Source organism: Podarcis pityusensis (assembly GCF_964106645.2).
Source record: "Podarcis pityusensis genome assembly, chromosome: 1".
In the NCBI taxonomy this organism is placed as follows: Eukaryota; Metazoa; Chordata; class Lepidosauria; order Squamata; family Lacertidae; genus Podarcis; species Podarcis pityusensis.
This window is the reverse complement of record NC_138028.1, coordinates 112366380-112392008: the sequence shown is the minus strand read 5'-3', so window position 1 is coordinate 112392008 and position 25629 is coordinate 112366380. Positions and strand designations below refer to the sequence as shown.

At 39.4% G+C, this 25629-nt stretch overlaps 2 protein-coding genes and 1 long non-coding RNA gene across 7 annotated transcripts in view; 2 read left to right on the top strand and 1 right to left on the bottom strand.

Moving 5' to 3' along the window:
- The window catches only part of FAM171B (family with sequence similarity 171 member B), a 30239-nt gene extending 25407 nt beyond the window's left edge, over positions 1 to 4832 (top strand). The window contains exon 8 of the mRNA XM_081023917.1: positions 50 to 4832. Coding sequence (XP_080880043.1) covers positions 50 to 1376 — 1327 coding nt within the window. The 3' untranslated portion in view covers positions 1377 to 4832. The remainder of the gene's footprint in view (positions 1 to 49) is intronic.
- A 257-nt stretch (positions 4833 to 5089) lies between these two features.
- On the bottom strand, positions 5090 to 18241 carry ZSWIM2 (zinc finger SWIM-type containing 2; the record flags this gene model as incomplete). 2 transcript variants are annotated; one of them, XM_080971412.1, is made up of 9 exons in its annotated part: positions 5090 to 6716; positions 8476 to 8623; positions 9028 to 9137; positions 10032 to 10116; positions 12175 to 12426; positions 13393 to 13606; positions 13981 to 14021; positions 15765 to 15841; positions 18115 to 18241. In XM_080971412.1, 9 exons carry the CDS (start codon positions 18190 to 18192, stop codon positions 6225 to 6227), a joined length of 1497 nt encoding a protein of 498 aa, XP_080827538.1. In that variant the 3' UTR covers positions 5090 to 6224. The 2 variants fall into 2 exon arrangements, with proteins under 2 accessions (XP_080827538.1, XP_080827537.1); XM_080971411.1 differs by having other exon boundaries at positions 18049 to 18192.
- A 178-nt stretch (positions 18242 to 18419) lies between these two features.
- LOC308458377 lies at positions 18420 to 23768 on the top strand. Of its 4 annotated transcripts, none has more exons than XR_013977310.1 (3): positions 18420 to 18559; positions 21080 to 21174; positions 22901 to 23768. It is a non-coding gene; the product is annotated as an uncharacterized lncRNA (long non-coding RNA). The 4 variants fall into 4 exon arrangements; XR_013977311.1 differs by having other exon boundaries at positions 22866 to 23768; XR_013977312.1 differs by having other exon boundaries at positions 18469 to 18559; positions 21094 to 21174; positions 22866 to 23768.
- Positions 23769 to 25629: the final 1861 nt, after the last annotated feature.

Genomic DNA, 25629 nt, shown 5'->3' with positions numbered 1-25629 from the left:
TGGGCAAGGTAGAGCTTTAACATTATTGGTTCCCCACTTTTTTTCTTAGGGATACATGTGGCCAGTCAAAAAAGAGGAGGAGAAATATGACAAAACGGGACATCTCCAAAAAGGACCAGACAACATCCACAACTCACATAAATCACCTTGGCATTTCCAAGGGATCACTGAAGCCAGATGACAAGTCTCAGTTGTATTCAGCCACATTATCCTCTTATAGTCCCCAGAGAGGGGCTTCAGCTGAAGGGGAGGAGAGGAAAGGCTGTGACAGTTTCAAAATCTACACAGAAGGTATTTCATACCAGTTCTCCAGCAAAAATTCTCACTGTAGCTCACCCCAGTCCTTGGAACCTAGCATAGGAGTGAGGCATTTACAGCCAGCAAAACATATTGGTGGCAGCATTTCTCCTGCTAGAGACTTGCAAGAACGGAACCACTACCTCTCGATGAATGAGGAAATATATGGTCTCACTCCCCTCCCCGAGCAACTGGTGCATCTTTATAGCCAACCTATTGCCATCCTTCAAACATCTGACCTTTTCCATTCTCCAGAGCAGCTGCATGCTGCCAAGTCTGCCACTTTGCCAAGGAAAGGGCAATTAGTCTATAGCCCAATGATGGAGCCAATGAGTCGGGAAAGTTATACCCAGACATTACCCAAGATGCCCATGCACTCTCACCTCCAGGTGCCAACCTCCAGAGATGAATCAGCTGCATTAGATAGCCAACAAGGCTTATCCCCTCAAGCTGCAAATTGGGGGCGCTACACCAATAGCTTGCTGGAGTCAGTTTCTGTTCCAGGGACGCTAAACGAAGCCGTGGTCATGACACCATTTTCATCCGAACTTCAAGGCATTTCAGAGCAAACCTTGCTGGAGCTTTCAAAAGGAAAACAATCTCCGCATCCACGGGCATGGTTTGTTTCATTGGATGGCAAGCCAATAGCTCAGGTGAGGCATTCATTCATAGACCTCAAGAAGGGCAGGAAGACTGAGAGTAACGATACTAGCTTGGACTCTGGGGTGGACATGAATGAGCATAATCCCAGTCGGAAACTGGAGAGGGAGAAAACCTTCATCAAAAGCATGCAACATTCTAAGGTCCTTTACCTGGAAGACTTGGATCTCAGTAGTAGTGAAAGTGGAACCACAGTTTGTACCCCCGAAGATCAGACTGTGAAGCACATGCCAGATGGGAGGACTGAACCAGTCATAGAACAGCACACACAAGAGGTGCCTAAGAAGAAAGAAACGGAAGACCATGAGGCTAGCCCTCCTCCAGCTAAGAAACGGGGAAGGCCACCTCTAACTAAAAGAGACAGCAAGACCAATATCTGGAAGAAGAGAGAAGAGAGGCCACTTATTCCAATAAATTAAAATTACAGTTATGTCTGCATTTTGGTCTGTCTGGTGTCCCCTTGGCTCTTTGCATCTTATTTGTAAACTTAAATGTTCAGTTTATAAGAGACAGCCAGAATCTGGTAACATTCCATTTCTCAATTCGTAGAGAAGGTTACACCTTCCTAAGAGTGCAAACCAGCTCTTCTTGCTTTTCAGCAATTACTTGAACAAAGCTTCTGGTTTTTAAAATGTGCTGGGATACATCTGTTGGGGTGCGCACACATACTGCAGAAGAAGCCCAAATGCAACCTTCATTGTGTGCTCTGGAATCGGACATTTGACAAGGAAGAAGCACTGCTGGGTTGCATCGTCATAGGGAAGAGGCACACAGTGAGTGAACAACAAGATTTTATTTTTAACAAATCAGTGTCTGATATGGTTATTTTACCATACAATGTTTGATGTAGATGTCCTGCAAGGCAGTGAGATAAAAGCTGCCGTTTTTCATCTAAAATGCAAGATCAGAACCTTTTTTGATACCTTGTATAACATTCCACCGCATTGTTCTCTGTATATACTTGGGGCAAAAATAATAATTCAGGGACTTGTTATCCATATGGTATTTCAAGTATGCGGACTTCTGCTTTTCATGTGCTGCTCCAGTATGTATTGAGCCAAATTGTGCTCCATTTTTAGAATAACTAGGTTTGTACATTAGGGCAGAATGTGCCCCTCAGTGTCCAAGATAAATATTATTTCGAACTTAGCCAAAATGATGGCTTTGTAGAAGACATTTCTTCCAGAAACAACCCCATGCTACTGAATAGCCTTAAAAGAGATAGAGACAGAGTAGTACTTAAGCAATTTGATGATGTGCCTCCTTTTTTTGCTGTGGTCCCAGTCTTGCAAGTCCATTGTGCCGCTTGAAAAGAGCCATTTGAAATCTCTTGGACTTCCTATCTGAATAAACTTATCCATATATTTAGCCAATGTCTTTCTTGCATGGGAAAATTGGCCTTGTAGGGCCAGTCCAGAACAGTCTTTGTATCAAGCAAATTCTCCAGTCTGAAAGCAAGCCTTTCAAAATGACAAAGTGAAGGGGAAAGGACCATATGGTGCAGTGAGTTCTTAAAATTGGGTAGTACTCCTTTCTAAAGTCCTGGAGGGCCAGGGCCAACCAGCATAGTCTGCAGTGAGTTCAATGGCCCAATGATCTGTCTCTGTTAGGCAGCCTCCTATGATTGAGAGTTCTCTTATTCCAGAAAACAGATCGGAAGAGAACCTGTATTGAACTTGTTTGGTTCTGCTCTGTTTCTGTGGAAAATAACAAACACTGCAGCCCTAAACACATTTATCTAGTAAATCCAGTTAATTTCTGCGGAAGGTACTTCCAAGTAGAAATGTCCAGGTTCAAGGCCTAAAGGTCTTAAGACTCATCCGAGATCAGGAGTGAAAGCAAGCATTCTCCCTGTATAGTGAGGCTAGCTTCCTTCCACTTATGCAGTGCAAACAATATGCCAGTGTACTTACGTAGAAGCTAGTATGACTTTTATTCTCCCATATTTCAGATGGGCTGTGTTTCTTAAAACATAGCATGAAAGTTTCTTCTCTTGGTGTATTTTAAAATCATTGTGTTTTGTTATTTTTTAAAATGGTTCTGGGAAACCAGAGCGGGTGATACCACAGGAACTAACTGATCAGCATTCTCCTGAGCTCACTCCTAGCTCACCATTCACAGTATATTTGTCTGTATGCACCCTAAGTGTATCCTAACCGTAATTTGTGTACTAGGAACACATTTCAGCACTACCTGTTGGTGTTTCTGAATATGAAGAAGGTAAGCTGTGGCTCTGGCCTATAGGACAACAGCCATCCTTGGAGTAGAATTTATTGTAAAGTTAGGGGGGGTACCAAAAGAAATGATTGCATGAAATGTAACTAAGAAAATATATACAGGAAAGAAGTACATAGAAAAAATGCATGTCAGAGAGGATAGGCTGAACATTTTCAGATTTCTTAAGTTTTCTACGCACATGGAATACCCAAACATGTGACCACCACACAACCTGCACTCTGTTGGCACTGTTCAGAAAAAGCTACCACTTATATATCAATTACCTCTGTCACTGATTTTGGAGTATGCACAAAAAAATTAAGAGCAAGATAATGTCAACCTTATCCTAAGCACATTTTCTTAGAAAAATTATTCTAAGTAACTTAAATGGAATTTATATCCAAGTAATATTAGGATTACAGCCTTATAAAATATTAATGTTTTTCCTCAAATTCTATGACATTTACACTTGTTGGGTTTAGTTGTACTGAACTTTCTAAACATTTGGAATATTAAAATATTTTAAAACTTATTTTAACTTTTTCTTTTTTATCTTTTGAAAAACATTAAAAGCATTATTGCTGGTAAGCATCTGAAGCCATCCCACCCCTTTCAAATAAAGCATTTCATAATCAAGATTTCTGAAGCAATTCTGATAATTCTTAGCATTTTTGAAATTTTATATCAATTCGTTTTACCAACTGAAATTTAAAGTAACTTTGCAGATAATAAAAGACTTGTCAAATATTTGTACATTTTCCACTTGCTAATACACTGTTCTTCTACTTTAAAGCACAACAGTTTATTGTACTTCAACAAATGCGGTGTCTTTGTAAAAAATGAGTATTTTTACATATAAGCTGTTCTGTTGGAAAGTTTTTCTGTTCTTTGTATGCCAAGACTGCAGTCCTACACATGGTTCCTCAGTAGTAAGTCCTATTTAGTTCAAGAAAACTTACACTTGGGTAAGTGTACATAAGATGGTTGCCTAAGAGCATGAATTGAATCAGGAACCCAGTTCTGTGAGCTACAATTATTGGGAACAGAGTCTGAAACCAGACATGAGAGTTGTGTGGCTGCCACTGAAATGAGTCCTTGATACAGGAGTACTGATCCTGCCTACTGTAGCCCCAGCTGTCCTTGCTTTTTCTGCCTCACCAATAAGAGCAAGTGCCCTTTTTCAGCTGATGCTCTTCAAAAGTAACTGCCTTGTATTGTTTCCTCCACTCTCAGCAACTGCATGAACTACCATTTAGTGAATGTAACATGGGAGGAAAGAAGGACTCAACATGCAGAGCTGTTTTCAGCATTGAGCCACACAGCATCTCAGAAGACTAGTTCCAGCCTGAGTGTTCCCAAGCCAATACTGGTCATCCCTTATAAGCTGTAAATACTGAGAACAAGCAGTCCACTGCCACTTGTTAATTCTTTGAGACACAGTTAGAATGCTATTTAATTCTCATTTCAATTTCATGACCTTCTGTAGCTCAATCTTTTTTTAAAAAAAAATCTCCATTTTTCTATTCTGTCAGGGGTGGCATATCATGTTTGTGTAACTGCTATGGTACTAATGATCTATTGCTACAGTGTATCTTAAAATTTATAAGATGTTAAAAGAGTTCATGCAATATAATAAAAATATTTTAAAAACTTGCAAATATAGCCTTTGTGATTCTTGGTCCTTTAAAAAACAATTCCTGGACTCGCATGATAATGCATCACTGTTATTTCACTAGCAATGCACTCTTCTCATGAAAAAGCTAATTGCTCATGTAAAGCTATCCCCCCCCCCCCAAAAAAAAAACATGCTTATGCAGAAGTGAGTAACACGCTTATACAGAAGTCAGTGGCGCTTGCTCTGAAGTAGCTGTACACAGAACTGGAACCTTATGGTATATATATATATATATATATATATATTTTTTTTTTAATGAAAACCAAAAGATGCATTGAGACATGTTAGTTAATAATTTTTTCCTTGATGTTACAAAATAAAGCTGGGTGTTCTTTCATTGTGGAAGATAATATTTTAATTCATTTTTCCACTTCTGTGAACAAAGAAGATTCATGTTTTTAATCAACTGGTTTTAAGGATGCACATTAGGTTCTGTGTATACTTGCTTGAAATAAGCATTACCCAATAAATGAGCTGTATTAATAAAAACAGATATAAATTAACAAAGCAGCAGATATGCTAAGCTTGGCTTCCATTCCTAGGAATGTTATCCAGCAGCTACTCACAAATTTTGCAAAACAATCTCACCTGACAAACCAAGGCAAGGGGATCAAAATTAAGGAATTCTTCATTAATACCTATTTTCTTGCAATTTCAGGCTCCTTATGATATGCGCTGAACCTTTGCTTGAAACTTCCTGGTTCTACATGGTGTAGTTCTGAGTTCATTCATCCACTATACATGTTTCTGAGTACTTACGTAAAACGAAGTGCTGTAGAAGTAGTGGCTCCAATTCAACACAGCGCATATGTAAACTTTTTAAAAGTAAAAACCTGAGGTAGGGAAAAACCTCAACCCTTTGTTTTGCCCACATGAGCAGCCGCTATATGATGTTTCAAAACTTTTTAAAATGGCATATATCTGCAGTTCCAGCTGCTAAATCAGGAGGGAAAACATGCACAGCAGTCATTTGTGCACATGAGTTCCTCTCTAATTTTTGATATGCAGGATCAAATGAAAATATTGTGTATTAATGTCAAAATTTAAATGGCAAATTTATGTCTTACTGCTTTATACACTAACAGATTTTTTTCTCATCATGTTTAACGAAAACAACATGGATGTATATGACTTGTGCAGGCATAATGTTGCCAGACATAATTTGCTGTAAGATTAAGTACTGAGTTAAGCCAAGTTGGCTATTTCGCAGATTCCTCCTAATATGAGATAGGAGCGAAAAAGAATATAATAAATTCAAATAGTTCTTTTGAAATATATTAAACTTGCATCCTGACTCTATAAACATTTACTCAGAAGTAAGTCCTACTGAGTTCAATGGGGCTTACTCCCAAGTAAATGTGCACAGAATGGAAATTTAAAAGGCATTTCGAGTTACAGATAAACCTCTCAAGGCAGTGCCAATTGCCTCCTGTGTAAACACATCAGCATGAGGCTTTGGAATAAGAGACAAACCCTTAGCATATCTAGAAAACTTCAAATTTCTGATTGTCTGAGTACTGTGCTGGCTAGAAGCAGAGCTTCTTGTACAAGTATAGTTGACGCCATTCCGTGTTAGACTCTCTTCACATTCTGAATTATTTTTCTTCTTACAACGCACTTGAATTTGACTTTGAGACTTCTCAAGAACATGGCCAGGTTTCATTTGCTTGACAAGCAATCCTGTCCCTGGTATAAAAAGCTCCTGCTCATCCTGCTTTGTAAACTTATTCTTTGCTTGAGACATAATTGGGGTTACTTCGCCTTTGCTTCGTACATTCTCCCAGGTTAATGGATTATACACAATGTGTCCATCAATAGGGCAGGCATTTTCTTTGTGCAACCAATTGTCAATGCATTTCCTATGGAACTAAAAAAACAAACACATAATATATTATATATCAGTAATTATCCACCAAAATACTCTTCATTGACAAAAGGGTATTTAGCATCAACAAATTATTTGCAAAGAGGTCAGATTCTCCTTCCATTTTAGAGAAAATCGGAAGCAACTTAAAAGGTTTCATTACAATAATACTGATCCAAACCTACTTATCTTGGGAGCATCAGGCCAAGCACACTAATATACTGTGGGAAATGCATTTGCTCAAATGGTATAAACTGTTGTAAATCAATAAAATAGCCATGGTGCTCTTAACTGAGACAAATCCCATGACTGAACCAATGCTCTCTGAAATCCACTGCTAACATCTCTTTGATTACAGGCTAGTGCTCTCCAGTTACTCTATTTTCCATTCTTTCAAGAAATCTATAGAGCATATTTATTATAAACATAGCAATGGATGGTTTCGAACTAAGTCACGCTAGCACAATGACTTTCAGCTGCATAATACAGCTTCCCCACCCTCTCCTATCCCCACATACCCCCATGTACCCTGCAAAATCTGCTATGGTGGTTTCTCCGATCCACTAGAGCAAATTCAGAAGGTGTACAGGTAGAGGACAGAGTAGGGAAGTTACACTGTGCAGGGAGGTCATTGCACTAGCAGAACTGTTTAGTTGAATGCTGCCCAGTGCAACTGTTTATTGAAGTGGGTCATATAAATTGGTATAAAATATAATACAAATAAAAGATTTGGTTAAAAACTGGACAGCAATAAGCTACACTAGTTTAAAAATTGGACATCTCAAGCTGACTTATACTGAGTCTGAAGACTGATTCATTTACTCAGCATTGCATACTCTGGCAGCAGGTCACCAAAGCCTCAGCCACTGATCTATCCCAGCCTCAATACTTGAGATCCTTTAAGTGGAGATGCCAGTGAAGAAACCAAAAACATATTTGCATGTCATGCATGTGCTATAGTGCTGAGTTGTGCATGAGAGAACTAGAACCATATTATGTGCTGAAACAAGTTTCAATTACTGCATCATGTTTCTAATCTTAAAAAACACAACAAATAGTAGAACAATAATGTAGCCTGCTCTAACACTCCAATTAGCAAATTATATACCAATGGGGAAAGCTTGGTTCCTAAAAACAGGAGAAATGGCTATGGTATGACAGCTGCTGGTCTTTAGTTCTATTTGAGAAAACCTTTTTAGCCTGAGAGCCACAGCCCCTCATAAGCAACTTTCCAGGAACTGCATGCCAGTGTGGGCAGGGCCAGCAGAAAAAGTGGGTGGAGCAAGTGAAATGATTCTTCCCTTTGTGCAGCAGGCTATATTCCAGCCATGCAAACGTCAGACGTATCTGCACATACACACATACTCCATTCCAACAAGCAGGAGACATTATCACAGTTCAAGGAAAGGAGGTGGAAGGGAGGTGGAAAGCAGGAATAGTGAGGAACATTGGCTAAGGAATGTGTCAAGGACTGGACAGAAGGGCTGAATTTGGCACCCAAACATGAAGTATCCACCAAGTCTTTAGCTTGTTTCACAACCTTAGTAAACACTTCTTGACTCACACCTAGAATTGTAGAGTTGGAAGGGACCCTGAGGGTCATCTAATTCAACCTCCTGCATTACAGGTAGGTGTGTGTGTGAATGCCTGAATGTGTGAATGGTCTCTGCTTAAAAGCATTGTATCTGAAGTAACATTGGGTGGCATATGACAATAAGAGTTTTTTGGGGGGGGAAGCTGGGCAGTTGTATCTTTTATTTACCTTGTGATTACATGGCAAGAATCTTGTCATTTGGCCAAGGTGAAAGATCTTCAAGCAGAGTCTACATTGCAAGCCTGGATCAAGTAAACTGCTGCATTTTCCAACCAGCACAGTAGGTAATGAGTTTATTATACCCTCTGGTATGCAGCTGTACCAAAAAAAACAACACCCAAGTATTTATCTTTAATTGCACTAAGTCTTAGAAATTAAGCGAAACAAAATCAATATTGTAACTTGAAGAGTGCACATACACAAAACTGCATAAAGCCAAAACTCGCCAGGACCACCACTTTCCAGTCTAGCCAGGGCCCTAAAAAGCTGTCCAAGCTTTTCCACTTTGGCAGCTCATGTTCTTTACTGCAGGAGGGCTCAGCCTTTTGCCTGTAGAGTAACTACCGCCACTGCCGTCACATCCTGCCAGTACTGGCTGAGCCCTCTCCCAACAGACAGACACCTTCTCAGCAGTAACAGCTTAGATTGGCCATGGTCCTTGCCAGCTGCTTAAGTTTCATTTATTTTAATTTAAAATGATTAAAATGAGTTACATCTTACTTATCCCTGTGTTTTTCCTCTTTAGAGTTCTCTGGATTAAAACTCTGCAGATTTTCTGAAGTTGATAGTTGTGTTACTGGTTCAACTGACCTCCATCTCTGATTCCTTTTCTAGAGAATGGGTAAAGAGCTAATGAAAGCTAAGCAATAATTCATTACTTCAAAGTCACTGACAGCAGAAAAATGGCACACATACATCTTCAGTCTTAAGGACTATGGAAGCACAGTTTTTTCCAACAGATATCCTACAAGAAATTCATTGAAATTAGATTGTGCATCACAGCAGCACATAGTCAAAGACTTTATTCAAAGGAAAAATATAGTAGGCTTGGTGAACCTGTGGCCCTCCAGATGTTGTTGGACTGTAACTCACACCCAGCATGGTCAATGATCAGAGATGATGGGAGCTGTAGTCCAACAATAGCTGAAGGGTTAGATTCCCCCAGCAATATTGGATAGGATAGAAAAGCAATTGAGAGTCAAATCACACTTGCACAATTCCATATGCATGCAAGTAAATCCTGCTATGCTCAATGAGGTGAAGTATATGGACACATTAGCGGCTTGAAATGCAGCAAGGTCCTTTGTTAGGGTATGTTCGGATTACTGCTTATTCTACATCCAGTTTTCTAATCAGAATGAACCTTTTTTATTGAACCAGCTTCAAACAGCAGTATTTGTAAAGAAACTACGTGCTCAGTATGGACTGTAGCGAGCATAATGTGAATGTGGCTTCAAAAATTAGTAGTGGGAGCACACCGGGTGCAGAGTTAGCAGTACTTTAAACATATCCTTATTCCCTTAACCTTAGTAAATGTTTTAGGATTACATCCTTACTCTTTATTTTGATCCTTGGGTCAAAATTTTTTGGGTCAAAAGACTTTCATAAATGCTCATTTTTGTTCCACAGAGATGATTTATATACAAACAGTTACCAGTTCCCTGTAAAATGTTTGCTGATTCAATTCCTGAATTAAGATAATTTTGAAAGGGGTTGTACTGTACCTCACGAAAAGCAAAGCTATGTGAAGGATGACAAAATCTTCTAAAACATCCATGGCATAGGTGATATTCACTACACTCAGTGCACCTTGAAGTAATGAGGCAAACAAAATTGTCAGCAGCTTCCTTATTTCACAAATAAGCATATCTTAAAATAAAACTGATTGATGTTGAATTTATCAGTGCTTTTGTATGGAACACTCTACTAACACCCAAGCTGTATGCTACATACAAGCCCGTATTACATTTACTTTTGTAGGTGAAAAAGTAAAATAATTTAAGCTAGCTGGAAGTATTTTGATGGTTCTGAATCATCTATAAAATGTGAGAACACATGTCTTTTTGAAAACCAAAGAACCCCTGCTTTTTATTTTAGTGTTCAAAACTAACCTTTCAAAGCACATATGTCAGGCTTCATTTGATAAAAACTGCCTATCCCTAAAGAGTTGAGCAGGTCAGGTGAAGAAATACTGGCCTATACTGTACCACAATGCCTGGAAATGTCAGAATTAAAACCTCTAAAAAGACTCCTATTTCAAAATATAGCGGTCTAAGGTAGCACATTAGGCCACCTTAGCAACAGAAACATTTGGAAGAAAGTGAAGCTTGTCTTTATTTACATACGCAGCAAATCAGGGTATCATTCTCCTCAATGGACACTAGGGGGACAACAGTCTTCTTTTCTTCATAATATTTTTTAAATGCGATGTTTGCTACTATTGATTTATTGGAGAAAACCTTTCTTGAATATGGCTATTACCTTTTTTTATTTGAATACTTGTATATAAATGTTTTTAATTATGTATTCAAGTCAGTTTCCACTATATAAGAGACTGGAGGGAAAGCAGCTGCAATCAAACAGAAATCTCTCATGTAAGAATAGTTACCAATGTGAGTAAGGTTTTATTGCATTGAAATATAACCCAAGATACATACAAGTAACTATGAACTATGATACAAACAGATTTTTTCCTCTGTTAACAGCACTATCCTATGCATGTTTACTGGAAAATAAGTCTTACTTGCCATGTATGCACATAACACTAAACTATGGCTTGTTTTAACCATGGTTTGTTGAATAAGCCATGATCAGTCTTACACACAAGCAAAGAAACCATGGCTTATTTTGCCATGGAAAATTTTGAACTGTCAAGTAGAAAGGACATTATTGTTTTGCTACTTTAAGTAGGTAGAAAATCATGGTAGCCAGCTAAAATTTAAGTTGTTTTTTTTCACAGAGTCCTGCATAGCTGTTAGTAAAGTAGCAATGCATTCTTTAAATTTACATCTTCTGTAAAGCTAGGTTTACTTGTTTGAAATTGATAGCTAGATGCTACGGCAGGGAAAGGAATCTGTTGCTCAGCAGAATGAGGAGAGGGTTATTCTGGAAAAGTGCCAGAAGTTGCTTAGCCTAGTGCGTGGGCCTTTTTTACAGTCGCTTTTGCTTCACACTTCTTAGTGGGTAGGGCACCATTACAAACAAGAATAAGCCAGGATCCTGAGTTCACATGTAACAATACACCATACTTAAAACAAGCCAAGATTCAAAAGCAAAACATGGTTTCAAATCATGGTTTGTTGCCCCACCCCCAACCAAGGTGGGCTCAAATATTCAAACAAGCGACAATTAGGATAAACAAACCATGACTTAGCAGTATGTATGAATGTGTCTGCTTTGTTCAATGGAATATATACCTTAGTGTGTTTAGACTACTAACAAAATATACTTTCTATGTGATCTGAAGGAAGGAAAAAGCGAGGGAGCCCAAGCCTGGGAGCTTTACCATCAGCTCCCCGCTGGCCTGAGTGGCCTCTATCTTTTTAGATTTTATATAATGCACTTATTTTAGTATTTTAACTTTGTAAACTGCCTTGGATGCCTTGGCAAAAATGGTAGTATATAAATTCAGAAAATAACAAATACATTTAGTAGAGCAGAAACACCTACTGACATAATTTAGTAGAAAATCAAAGGGTTAGTAATCATAAAAATAACAGCTATATCCCTACAAAATATTAATCTCAAAGGGTGTGCCTGTTTGTATAAATTTTCTTTCATTTCTGACTGAGGAAGAGTTACAAGTACCACAAGCTCACAAATAAGGATGTAGGACTGTACTAGAATACTGTACTAGAAAATGCTTACTTGTAACAATTGCCTTCAACGGGACATACCCTGCAATTATTGCACGGGATTCCAAGATGTCTGTCAAGATGCTGCTTCTCTGCTACAGTGATGAGTCTTTTGCTGTTTCTGAATTCTTCCAATATAAGTTTCAACGGTGCAAAATCTTCCCTACACAGGGGACACTTCACCAAAGAATCTTTCTCTAACTCTATCTGATGATCAGCCCAGATCTTCATACATACTATGTGTATGTTGTTGCCACAACCAAACCTATAGAAAATTAACTATATTATGTACCCTTCTCAAGAAAAGTCACATACAAAAAGTTCTATGAAACTATGAAAGCTGTTACAAATATACAGTAGTCTAGATTCATAAGCATATTAACAAGGAAATGTTACCCTGCTGTCTCTGACAAAATTGTGTAACATGTTCTAACTTATCTATGATCATCATAAAAGCTTTAAAGTGGTTTATTTTAAACCCAGTTTATCTTACATGGAAGGGAAGAAATGACATAGGACAATCACAAAGATTGAGAGGAATCTGGTTCATTTATTGACAGATGAGTTTACAATATTAAAAATGTTCTTAGTGCAGCTAAATTAAAAAAGAGCTAAATGTTTGAAATCCAAGTACAAAGATGGAAATTTACAAATCGATTGCTGATTAAAAAATGAGTCACTTCTACTGTTTGTTTTAATGTTAAATAATTATGTCTGCTTCCTGCAGGGGGTGGTCTTGTTGGTTGTCACAACCCTTGTTTCCCTTCCCTTCCTCTCCACCTGCCTGGCTGTGTTTTGAAGCTGATAGGTTTAACTAAACAGAGCTTCTTTAAAACCACAAACTCTACTGTATATGAAGCAATAAGCCAAGATTCTTGAAAGCAAAGCTAAATGCTAGTGAATTTTTTCTCGAAGTCACATAACAGAAGATGAGAGGAAAGGAAATGACGTGACCCCAAAGCTTTGCTTGGGCTCTTTCTAGCTTTTGCACCTAATGCTAAACTATACATTAGCATTACATGAAAACCAACATAAATACATTAATAATAATAATAATAATAATAAGCTCAAGATGTGACTCTAAAGTATTAAAGAAAACACTACAAAACAAATACTAACAACACAATTATTCTAGACTATATAGCCTTCAGATAATGTAGTCCAAGCAAAACATTTTTGGAGATACTGTGACATAATTATTTAGCCTTCTTAAATAGCAGGGGTGACTCACCTGCAGTAAGTGACAGGAAGCATTCTCTTCAGCAGCTTGTCCTGGCAAATAGGGCACACATCCTCATCATCAATTTGTTTTTGTTTAATGTACCCATCATCAGCTGTTTGCAGCTCCTTGGTGGAATTAGCAGATACCTTTGGTTGGGGAGCAACTTGTAGACCCTGAAGCACTTGGTTAATTTCTCTTTCCACAAGACCCAACTGTAGAGCATCTGTAGAAAAGTTCAACAATGAAAATATCTGATAAAATATAATTCTGGTTGTTTTCCAAGTGAATCAGAAGTAGTCAACGATGTAGTAACTCACTCTTTTATATAAAATGAATGGTCTCTCATTAAAAGTCAGATTCCCACACACTAAGAACATGAAAAAATTGGTATGGGGTTGAATGCAGGAATGAAGTTATTTTGGAAATATTGCTTGTGATGCATATGGTGAGTCAATCAGAAGATCAGGCTTCATGCTGTGATTTCTGCCATAAACTGACCACCAAAAAGTGAACTAATGTAATGAAAAATGTAATATTAGCACTTTATGTACTGATCTACAAAAGGGGAATAAAAATATGAGGTTAGTTAGTACTTACATTCATGGTCTCTGGGAAGTTTGAATTTTTTCAACAATAACCTAAAAATAAAAAAGCAAAAAAGGACACAGCTATTCAGTAACTTGACACTGTAACAAAAGCTGCCTAATCAACTTTTAATTTAAAAGTGTATAATCCTTAAGATGCAGCCCATCTTTACCAAATTTGACTATGACAGTAGCCTGGTTTACACATCGCAGTAAGGCAGGAATGCCAGCTTGTCTTCACAACCATGGGTGCCCAGGGCCGTGGGTGCTATGCAGCGTGCATGGCTCTGACACTTAAATTTGTGGGTGCCTGGTCCCTTCATGGAAAATTTTGTGGGTCCTTGAATACCCAGGGCCCCATGGAGTTCTTTACTCCTGCAACACATGAGTGTGTCATCTGAACCTGGGCTCACGGTTAGCAGTCCCCAGTAAGCCATAATTTGGCTTACCATGATGTGCAAACCAGGCCTCTGTACAATTGTGGTTTGCTATCATTTACTCTTCTTTTTCTACCTCTTAATTAATAATTCTCAAATATTAATATGTTTACTAAATAATTACATCAACATAGGCAAGGACATGGAACTTTTGGCTATCCAGATACTGTTCTACTCCCATCATCCCTGACCATTGACCATACTGGCTGGGACTGATAGGAGGTGGAATCTGGAGGGCCAAAGCTTCCCCATTCCTGGTATAGAGCTTTCACATATTTAAAGTACCGTATTTTTCGCTCTATAACACGCACCAGACCATAACACGCACGTAGTTTTTAGAGGAGGAAAACAAGAAAAAAAATATTCTAAACGAAATAGTGGATATATGATTTTTGTGGTTCATGCTGTGGCCACAGACATGTGATCTGACAGTGAGTTTGGAGTAGCCCAATGCAAAAATCCTGAGGATCCATGTGGATCCATGCTTTGTAACCACGGAGGAGGGAAGGAAGGGGAACCATGGATCCTCTGCTCATGACTGCAGCAGATCCCCCCCGCCACCCGCAGGCATTTGCTCCATAACACGCACAGACATTTCCCCTTACTTTCTAGGAGGAAAAAAGTGAGTGTTATGGTGCAAAAAATACGGTACTTCACATTGTCTTATAATCCTCACAGAAATACAGAAGATCTTTTATATATCATTTAATACTTCAAAAAATATTATAAGACAATGGAGTATTATCCCTTTATTGCAGATGCAGGGATGGTGGAGGTGAGGCTGAATGTGAGTGTCTTGCCTAAGGTTTTCATGAGTTTATGATAGAGAAAAAAATCAAATTCTTGACTTATAGTCACTGCAGCATTGTATCTTATAGTCACTGCAGCATTGGTCTTTGACTGATGGATTGCAACCCATGGTGGGTCACAACCTGACCTAACAGCAACACTGCCATATATATGTATGTTTTGGGTTCCCATAAGCATGTCTTGGCTAAATTTCTGAACATTTTGAAGACTTACACAACAGGTCTTTTACTCAACATTAATTCTCTGATTTCAATGCAATAAATCTATTTAGGTGAACTTGGAATAGTAGACCTATGATTTTTCACACTCCCTTTCCCTCTCCAACTTCTCATCCCTCTGTATTACTTCCTCTTCGTTTTTGGTCCTTGCTACATCTCATAACCCTCTTTCCCTCCTTTTTTGAGGCCTTTCTGCTTTCACCCAGTCTCGTTCTGTCAGAATAGCTACCTGATTTTTTAAAAACCAAATAATTGTCCTTGTGCAATTGTGTAAAACAAATCTATCATAACATCATTTGTATACGGTAACTTCATTTTACAAATCAATTTACCAGCAGATATGTTTACAAAGATCCTTTTCTTTCACAAATATTGAGCAGCTGCACGAGTGAGGATTCCCCAGAAAAACCTTACAGCAAAGCAACAAAGAACACATTTAGAAACTGTAATACAAAAATGATACAATGAAGATAAAGGCAAAGGTGGGGGAGATGCTATAGCTGAGTATTTAGTAAAATCTTGCTAGTCTTCCTGTACTTTATTTACACATCTTTAAAAACAGCCCTTAGTTTACAAACTAACTAGTTATGTTGATGGCTCTCTGAATGTGAACCTTCAGGATATGTAGTTTGTGTTGTCGGCACCAATCACCTGCTGAAACAGGAGTAAGAAAATTGGAAATGGATTCTTTCAGCAATTAAAGCATTGGAATGGATGCTAAAATTATATTGGGGGGTGCTTTAAAAAGCATAACTTAAAACATTTTTGATCCTGGACACATAGGTTTTACTGCTTTTGTACAAGTGAAGCATATCCAGAAATGTTTTCTGTATGTGGTTTCTCACGTGCAGATTTCCATTTTTAGATTGGGGCAAGTTTATGCTGGTCTTTGCTCTGTCAGCACTGAAGAGGTAGCTGTGAAATCACGTCTCATTTCTTGCTGGCATTACATCTTGTAATTCTGTAATTATGGAATTTATTTGGTGCTTTGTAGCTAAGCTTTTATCTAATTCTTGAAAAGCTTCAAAAAGGGGGCTTGAGCTTACTCAAGTGCTAGGAAACCAGAATATGATTAATTGGGAAAATGCAAATGCTATTTTTATTTTATGAGCGATTTAAGTCACTCATATGTCTGCACTTGAGAAATCTGATTCAAGACTAGAGTTCACAATACAAGATTTGTGCCTTTGCCCTACTGTGGGTATGGAGAGACTGATATTGTGCCTGAACAGTGTGTCTAGCTCCTGAAGTGGAAAATGGGCTTGCAGAGCAGAAATAGCCTTGAGACAGGATAATAACATGATCTTTTAAGAGTCATGTTCAGAACCCTGGGTGCTGTAGATGGTAACAGTTTCATAGAATCATAGAATTGCAGAGTTGGAAGGGAAACTGAGGATCGTCTAGTCCAACTCCCTGTAATACAGGAATACAGTGGTGCCTCGCAAGACGAAATTAATCCGTTCCGCGAGTCTCTTCGTCTTGCGGTCTTTTCGTCTTGCGAAGCACGGCTATTAGCGGCTTAGCGGCTATTAACGGCTTAGTGGCTATTAACGGCTTAGCGGCTTTAAGAAAAAGGAAACAAACTCTTAAAAACTCGCAAGACGTTTCGTCTTCCAAAGGAAGCCCATAGGGAAATTCGTCTTGCGGAACGACTCAAAAAACGGAAAACTCTTTCGTCTAGCGAGTTTTTCGTCTTGCGAGGCATTCGTCTTGCGGGGCACCACTGTATGCATTTGGCTCATATGGAGACCAAAATTGCAACCGTAGCATTATCAGAACCATGCTCTAACCAGCTGAGCTGAGCTATCACACCCTCCAAGTGCCCCCATTTTCCAGGGACAGTCCCAGATTTACAGAAGCCGTACTGGTTTCTGATTTCATCCTAGAATGTCCCGCTTTTCCTTAGGACGTCGCTATTTTCATCAGAAAAATAATGGAGGTTACGGAGTTACATGACCCGCGAGCCAAGGAAATACCGGTAAGTAACTCTACAACCTTTAGAAGAAATCCAAAGGCAGCCCTGTATAGGGAAGTTTTTTAAATGTCATGTTTTTGTCTATGTTGGAAGCCTCCCAGAGTGGCTGGGGCAACTCAGTAAGATGGGTGGGGTATAAATAATAAAATTATTACTATGGAATAACAGGGCACCCCTTATTTTCACTGGAGAAATATTGGAAGGTATGAGCTATGTTGTTTGGCGTTATAGCTGCGTGAGGGGCAAACAGTTTGTTTATTTAATTTATATACCGCCCTATACCCCGGGGGTCTCGGGGCGGCTCACAGAATAAAATGAAGATATAAAACCACAAAATACATAATAAAGATAAAAACAACAACCTAATAGAGCACCCCCTTCAGAATTCCCATGATTCCGGGGGGGGGGGCGGGAAAAAATAAGTCAGGACTGTTATAAGCAGTAAAAATGTGCTTTACATAGATGCTGTGGGCGGGAGAGATTATGGGATGGAGAAGGGGGGGGGGAGTAGCACAGGCGACCTGGTCTAGCCAGAGATCTTCACAAAAGAGGCTTCTGCTCTCCCATTTCCCTCGCTACTCCCGAGTCCTTAGATGGGGGAGAAACGGCTTCCCTCTTCCTCAGCCTCTCAGCCGCCCTACCCGGTGCTCCGCCGCCCGCTGCTCTTCCTCCTGCAGGACGAAAGCGGTGGGCCCCAGCTCCCTCACCAGGCGCATGGTGCCGCTCAGCGCCTGGTCCTGCCGCCGGCTAAGCCCCGGGGGGACCGAGAGACGCCTCCGCGACATGAGAGGCGTCGAGCCCAACCGCCTCTCTTTAAAAAGAAACCGTCAACTGTCGGCCGCCTCAGGCTGGTTCCCATGGAGACGGGAAGGAGCAGCGCGCGCCTCGCGCCTGCGCCGTCTACGCGCCTGCTGGCGGAGCGGTGTGTGAAGTGATAGGAAACCAGGTGTTCCTCCGCCTTCTCCCTTCGACCTTTCTTTGGCGGGCCGCATTGCGCCCGCGAACGGAGAGAGGAAAAGGAGTCCTCATTTGGGAGCAAGGAGGCACGCGGATGGTTCCCACGGAGGAGGATGGGAAGGAAAGCTTTGGTGGCGCGGCCCTGTCCTCCCAAGGGATGCTGCTGCGCCAGGGCCGGCCCACCCACAAGGCAAGGTGAGGCGAGTGCCCGAGGCGGTGGAATCCGAAGGGGTAGCAGACCCCAATGGTACCGCTTTATTCCTCCCTTGTTCCCAATGTAGATCTTCACTCACTCCCTTCTCCCTATATTTTATATAATACATATATAACGTGTGTATGTGTGTATATATATAAAATATAATACACAAATATATACAATACACACACACAGACAGACATATAAAACATAGTAGATTTCGGATATGTGTGGTTTTCCTTTACAAAAGCACATTACAGATTTCCATCATGCTGCTGTCCAGAAGCCCAGGCAGTGCAAACAAAAACAGTCTAGTTGCTCCTTTAGTTCAGTGCATGTATTGCATTCTAATCCTCGTGTTTAAGGAGATTCAGTACTTCAGAAATATAAACGCAGCAAATAAAACCAAGGGGGCTAAAGTGGAAATCAAAGGGTTCTTTGGGAAAGTTTGCTAAAACTGTATTAGTATTTGTACGCCTGACGAAGCTAAAAACGGAGCACCCCCAATCAAACTCAAATCCCTCACGTAGTTTCATATTTCAGATACGTGGTCTTGCTATTTAATTATATTTACCAGTTTTGTATCAGTGTGTCCTGGTATCAAATATGTTCTAAGACTGTGAAGGTGTGTTTTCCTAATAACATCATCATGCGCTAATTAAAGGGACTTGGGGTGAGTTTCCATTTTTACCCAACACAAATTTTCACGCTGTTCTTGACTTAAAATTAATAAATATTACTTTTACAAACTGTAACTGGAAGCTTGTTACTGACTATGTAACACTAGTTTTCTTTCAAAACAATTTGTATAATTGAGCAGTCACTTCACAAATAAACACGCGTCTCAAAAGGCTTCCAATACAAAAACCTTTGTTTTTAAAATTTCATTCAGCTACATATGCAAATAACCATCTCAACAACACACTGTATTGAGCTTTGTGTAGAATTATAGAGAGAGTACATTGACTTACACAAGTACACCTGCTATTGTAGCACTAATTTCTGAACTCTACTGACCTTACTCCTTACATTCTTGGTTCTCCTTGGGTTATGTTTGAGATATGCTCAGAAGTAAGTAGCATTGAGCTCAATGAAACTCCCAGGTAACTAAGATTACAGCCTAAAGTGGGGGGACATGACAGATTTTTGAAAGTGTGTATGATGTAGAAAAAAACGTTTTTCTGCCACTCTCATATTATTCCAACTAGAAATCATTCATAAAATAGAGTAGCTGTAAACTGAGGAAAGTACTTCAGCACACAAAGAATAACTGATTTATGCAAATCACTCCCCAATGATCTGGCAATGACCACTGGATTAGGCAGCTTTAAAATAGGATTAGACAAATTAATGGACGATGGGTCTATCAATGAATGACTATTAGGCATGACAGGCAGGATCTGCAGTTGTAGTGTGGACTGCTCCTGTTCAGGATACAGTGGTACCTCGGGTTACAGATGCCTCAGGTTACAGACTCCGCTAACCCAGAAATAGTACCTCGGGTTAAGAACTTTGCTTCAGGATGAGAACAGAATTAAGTTCTTAACTCGAGGTACCACTATACTTCATTCCATTCCCCTTTTGCCCTCCCCAAGAGTCAGGCAGCATTTTGTACTCAGTGAGCATGCTTGGTCCTCTTTGGCCATTTCAGAGGTTCCTCCCTTTACGTCCATATAATTTTTTGAAAGTTCTTTGTACTTGTAGAAACATGGTTCCCGCCTGCTGATACCACCCCCTTGTGTTCAGGTGTTGCCATTTTCATAAGAATGGCGCTTGTAACATTTGATTGCTAATACAGTGGTACCTCGGGTTATGAACTTACTGTAATTCATTCTGGAGGTCCTTAACCGGAAACAGTTCTTAACCTGAGGTACCACTTTAGCTAATGGGGCCTCCCGCTGCCGCCACACAATTTCTGTTCTCATCCTGGGGCAAAGTTCTTAACTAGCGGAGTTTGTAACCCAAGGTGTTTGTAACCCGAGGTACCACTGTATATAACACTTACTTGGGGTGTCCCCCAGCTTCCTCTGCTCGCCAACCTGCCCGCCATTCTCCCTCACATTACCCCCTAGAGCTTCCCCTTGCCACCTCATGCAACTACCTCACGCAACTCTTTCCTGACCCAATTCTGAAGCCACTTCTTGCTTCTATTCTGCAGCCCCACTCTCCACCTGTGTTCCCATGTCTATACCTCCTTCCCTCTCCCTTAGAGCAGTTACTTTGCACACAAACCACCAAGTGTCATCCCATATGTTCTACTGCATTTTATTGTCACTTTCCTTATGGCAAAAGTGTGATCTTTCAGAGAAGTGTGTTGTGCAAGAGCTCCAAATCCGCTTTAATTGTACAACCTGAATTTGATAGTTGTTTTAAATTGTTTTAAGTGCACTGCTCAGAGATTCTTTGATTAAAGAGTTTATAACTACTTCTCAGGAAAGAAGTAAAACTTTCTACAATCTTTTGTATTTTTTTGAGCTCTGATAGCTATATGATTCTTAACACGTTTATGTTTCTGCCAGCTAATCCAATATAGCACAGTCAGGAGGCACCCAGAATATCAATCTTATGCATGCCTACAATAAGTTCCAATGAGTTCACTTGGACCTGTTCCCAGGTAAATGGTTATTGTATTACAGCTGCATTTTGCAAGGCATCAGATGTTGTCTGAGAAAACCACACTTGAGAACAAGGAATCAGAAGCACAGAAATGCCAACTCTTTTACAGAGTGGATGGACAGTAATGCACATCAAACCTGGAGAGGACAGTTGAACTGTACATGCTCTCGAGTCCTGTACTTACTGTGGTTAACATTCTTGAAGGCAAGGCCAGATCCACATATTATGTGCCACATTACATATAAAAGCTCACTGCCTGGCCAAATATGTGATTCTAGCTTTGTCTTCAAGAATATTAAAGACAATAAGTAATGTAATATGACAACAGTGAAACAGTCATTTAATAAAATATGAAAACAGCATTTAGCTTCTCAAAATACTTTTAATATACAAGTTGCATGTTCCATACCAAGCACTCACATTTCCATGTGTCCTTCCTAGGTGAGAATTACAAACTACAAAAATTTCCAAAACAATGAGTTTCCAACGCTCAGTTCAGGCAACACAGAGCTATTTTGTTACCCCCCAAATCCATCTGTTTCAACACATCAGTGACTATGTAACCCTATGAAGGTTAACAGTCCTCACAATGTTGACCAGGTACTCCAGTTCAGGATACTGTTCATTAGTCTATGCCAACCTGGAGCCCTCCAGTTATTTTGGACTTGCAACTCCCACCGACCCCAAGCAGCACCGTCACACTGGTGGAGCTGATGGGAGCTGTAGTCCAAAACATGTGGAAGACACAAGAGTTGGTAAAGGCTGCTGTAAGTTAATCATATTTTTAAAAATACATTTAAGAGAACATACCAAAATGAACATAAATTTCCTTTTCTATACAACTTTACAGAGGTATATGCAAAAGGGGCTATATATACTAACTGAAAACCATTCCAAGTTCTGCTACAAACATGCTCTGAATGTTGCAAAATTTTAAACCGAGCAATTCTTTTCTCAACTATTGCAATATATTAGTGCAAAGGTTTAGGACAGCATGTTTTATGTATCTTTAGAATGCTGATGAACACAAACATTTTATACTGTGAGATACAGACACACATAGACATGGCATATCTGAAGAGCCAATGCTGCAACCAACCACTGGTTCTAGTGGCCATCTCTCAGTTTTTGGAGTGTGAATAAACAGACTGGAGAAGATAGAGCAACCTGATTCGTGTCATCAGGCTGCTTGCCTTCCAGTGGAATAATCTTAACATACAATTTGACACTATTTGCTTGAGCTGGAGGTAGGAATTATTTTATGAGATACAGCCGAGGGGCTTACCTTTCTCCACTGGCTTAATTAATTATATGCAAAAAAAAAAAATCCACCTCCAAATCAGGTTCTCATTGGTTTGGATACATGTATCTGTTTATTAATCCAAGATACATATGAGCTTTGTGCCAACACATTCCATCTGCGTGCTACCCTTTCCTCCATTCTATGTGTGCTGTGACCAAAAATTCCCTGTTAATTAACCATGTGCTTCCCATTCTCTGATGGGGTGAAAGACAGGTTGCTTGCCTGGAACTGTGATTCTTTGAAAGGTCATCTGTGCAGTTACACATACGGGTTCTGCCAACTCCACAGAGCAACATTCAGAACATTTTAGAGTTAGGTTTTGCTGGGAAGCCTATTCCCAACCCTCAGTATGCAAAAAGGGACATGGTTCCCACTTTTCTGCTCAGTTCGACAGAATAACCAAAGTGGCTATACTGTATAGGGAAGCACCAGAGCAAGAGCAGGCCAACAACAGCACCTGCAGCAAGGAAGAAGACTGCAGAGGGCAACTCAAAGAAAAACAGTACAGGTAAACAATCTCTGTGGTTTCTGTGTAGTCCCACGTACAAGAGAATACCAAACTGACTTACCTGGGTAGCATGCTTTCCAATACTGACACAAGCACACATAGGACTCAGTTCAGGACAGGTTATAGTAAAATCCTACATGGATGTAAGCCTCAGATTTAGTGGGATTTACTCCCAGAATTACAGCCTTAGTCAGTTAGGTTCAGTGGAAATCAGCTTTCATCACCAACATTTCACATTGATCAGCTTTCTTTGGATTTGGATTGAGGCCATGGCAATTCACAAATTAAAGACGAAATTATCACATCATACTCAAAATATTCCAGTATCCCTGGATAGATATTAAGTCCATATATACAAGAGGAGGATCAGGATTACAATGTCCCACCCATGCTCCCACCTGATCTTTGCACATTGCACACAGAGGCCAATGTACAGAGCTGATCTTTGTGACCCTGGCACCTTTATTTTGAGGTGTGCAGATCACATGGATTGTCTTATATGCACTGAGTTTAGGAATGTGGGTTGCTATGCAAACATTCAACATGCAATTGTCAGGAAGAGATAGGACAGGTATCCCAAAGGGGCTAGGTCCCACCAGTGTAATCCCAGTTCCTCCTCATGGATCCAGATTTAATATTTGCACAGGACTAGTGAATACATTTAAATATCCACATCTAAAATGACTTTGGGAATTACAAAAAAAGTTTGCTTCTTTTACTAGTTTAGTTTCCTGAAAAACAGATCAATCAAATTTGATGCATGCAAAACAAAAAACAAAAACACAGAACGAATCTCCCTCTTGAAACATCATACTCTTCAAAAAATATACAAAGCATAGGACAATCTAGAAAGGTAATAGTACAGTATAAGATTTTTGTTGTACATCCTAAAGATTTTACTGTATTATTAACAGGTATAGTTTTTCATTACGACTTATAATGGAGCTGTAGTAACACATACTATTTCTCTTCCTGTATTAAATACTTTAAGGAAGAGTGATTCAAATATACTTTAATTTCAAGAACTAAAGAACACTAAAGAAGGGTATACTGCAGGTTCAGGGCTCTTTACAAAATGACATAGTATCAGATCCCTAAAAGATCAAAGTTGTGGGTTTGTACTTTAATGAAGCAGTTCACAGAATTAGGGTTTCACAACAGTGGAGACAGGAACTCAAGATAACCATTTGCTATCAGTGCACCAACACACTTTTTTCAGGCTCAGTGTGGAACAACTAAAACAGTTAATGAGGCTACAATATACTAAAGGGAATGTCAGGACTTTCCTAAGTGGGACACAACCATGTGGCTGTTACCATCTGCCATGTTCTTTAACCCACAACAGCGTATCGCACGCTTAGCAAAATAGTAGCTGCAGATGAGCATCAAGATCAATCTTGGGCAATTACAGAAAAGAGGCATACAGCAAAATGGACATGTTTGTTCTGTAAGTATGAATGTTTGGAATCGCCAAATAACCACTTTTCTAGATGTGAAATTAGGTTTAATAACATGGGCAAAACGGTAAATGCAAAGTATTACTACTTGAGTTATCATAATTTTCAGAAGGGCAGCTATGTTGGTCTGTTGCAGTAAAAAACAATGAAGAGTGTTGTGATACCTTAACTTACTAATTATTGTGTATGTTTTTGTGGACCACAGTCCATAGTCAATTCATTATGTGTAAAAGTGTAACCCTTAATTGGCACACACATTGAAGATTACATTTTACACACGCTATGGTCTGTGACATAGTAGCAATTTCTTAACCAATTAACAAATACGTTCATATTTAAGGTGCTTTTGATTTATCGTAATTTCATCATAATGTGGAATAATATGGACCAAGACACATGGCAGAAGTATTCTTGGCATGCATCATGTACTTTGGATGCTAATTACCTTTTAATGTGTGTCAGCTTTCTATTTCTGTGACTAAAAGTCAGGTTTTCACACTGCCATTGAGGTCACCAAATATGCCCAATCCCAAAAATGCCACCAAGATCAGGTTTAACTGATTCACATCAATCCTGGTATTAGGGGAAACAAATTTAGCAAGTGAAAAAAATTTCTGTCATCAAAATTAACTGAAGTTTGTTGACATAGCAGACAAAAAGCAATTCTGTATGCATCCATGCTTTATAGCCTGAAGTTTTTAATTTCTTAAAGAACACAGTAAACTATAATACATTCCTCTTCCATTTTACTTAAGCAACAATTGAAAGTATTTTACCCTAAAGACAAGTTTTCCCATGTATCCAGGGGGAACTTTTGAAACTTACATAGTCTAATAGCTTGCATGGTGTTTAAACTTAAAATAACTGAAGTGATTGCCCAGTATAGATGTACTGCGAATAAATGACGAACAAAATTTAATCCCTTACACTCAAAACTTCATTACATTGGATGTGCATTTGTTTTTTGCTTGTTTTTAATGGTGGTGTTATGCATGTGTGCTGTGTATGTATTCCCATGTGCCCTTCATTTCTCAAGTAGATGACAAGCTGATGGTCCTACCCCAAATCTGAGTGGAGACCCAGTCTTAAATCTTTTATGAATCATTGTAGACCTAGGTTTCTGACAGATGACTGAATCTGATTACTGCATCCCTTGCTACCTTCAGCCCCTTCTTCTCTACTCTT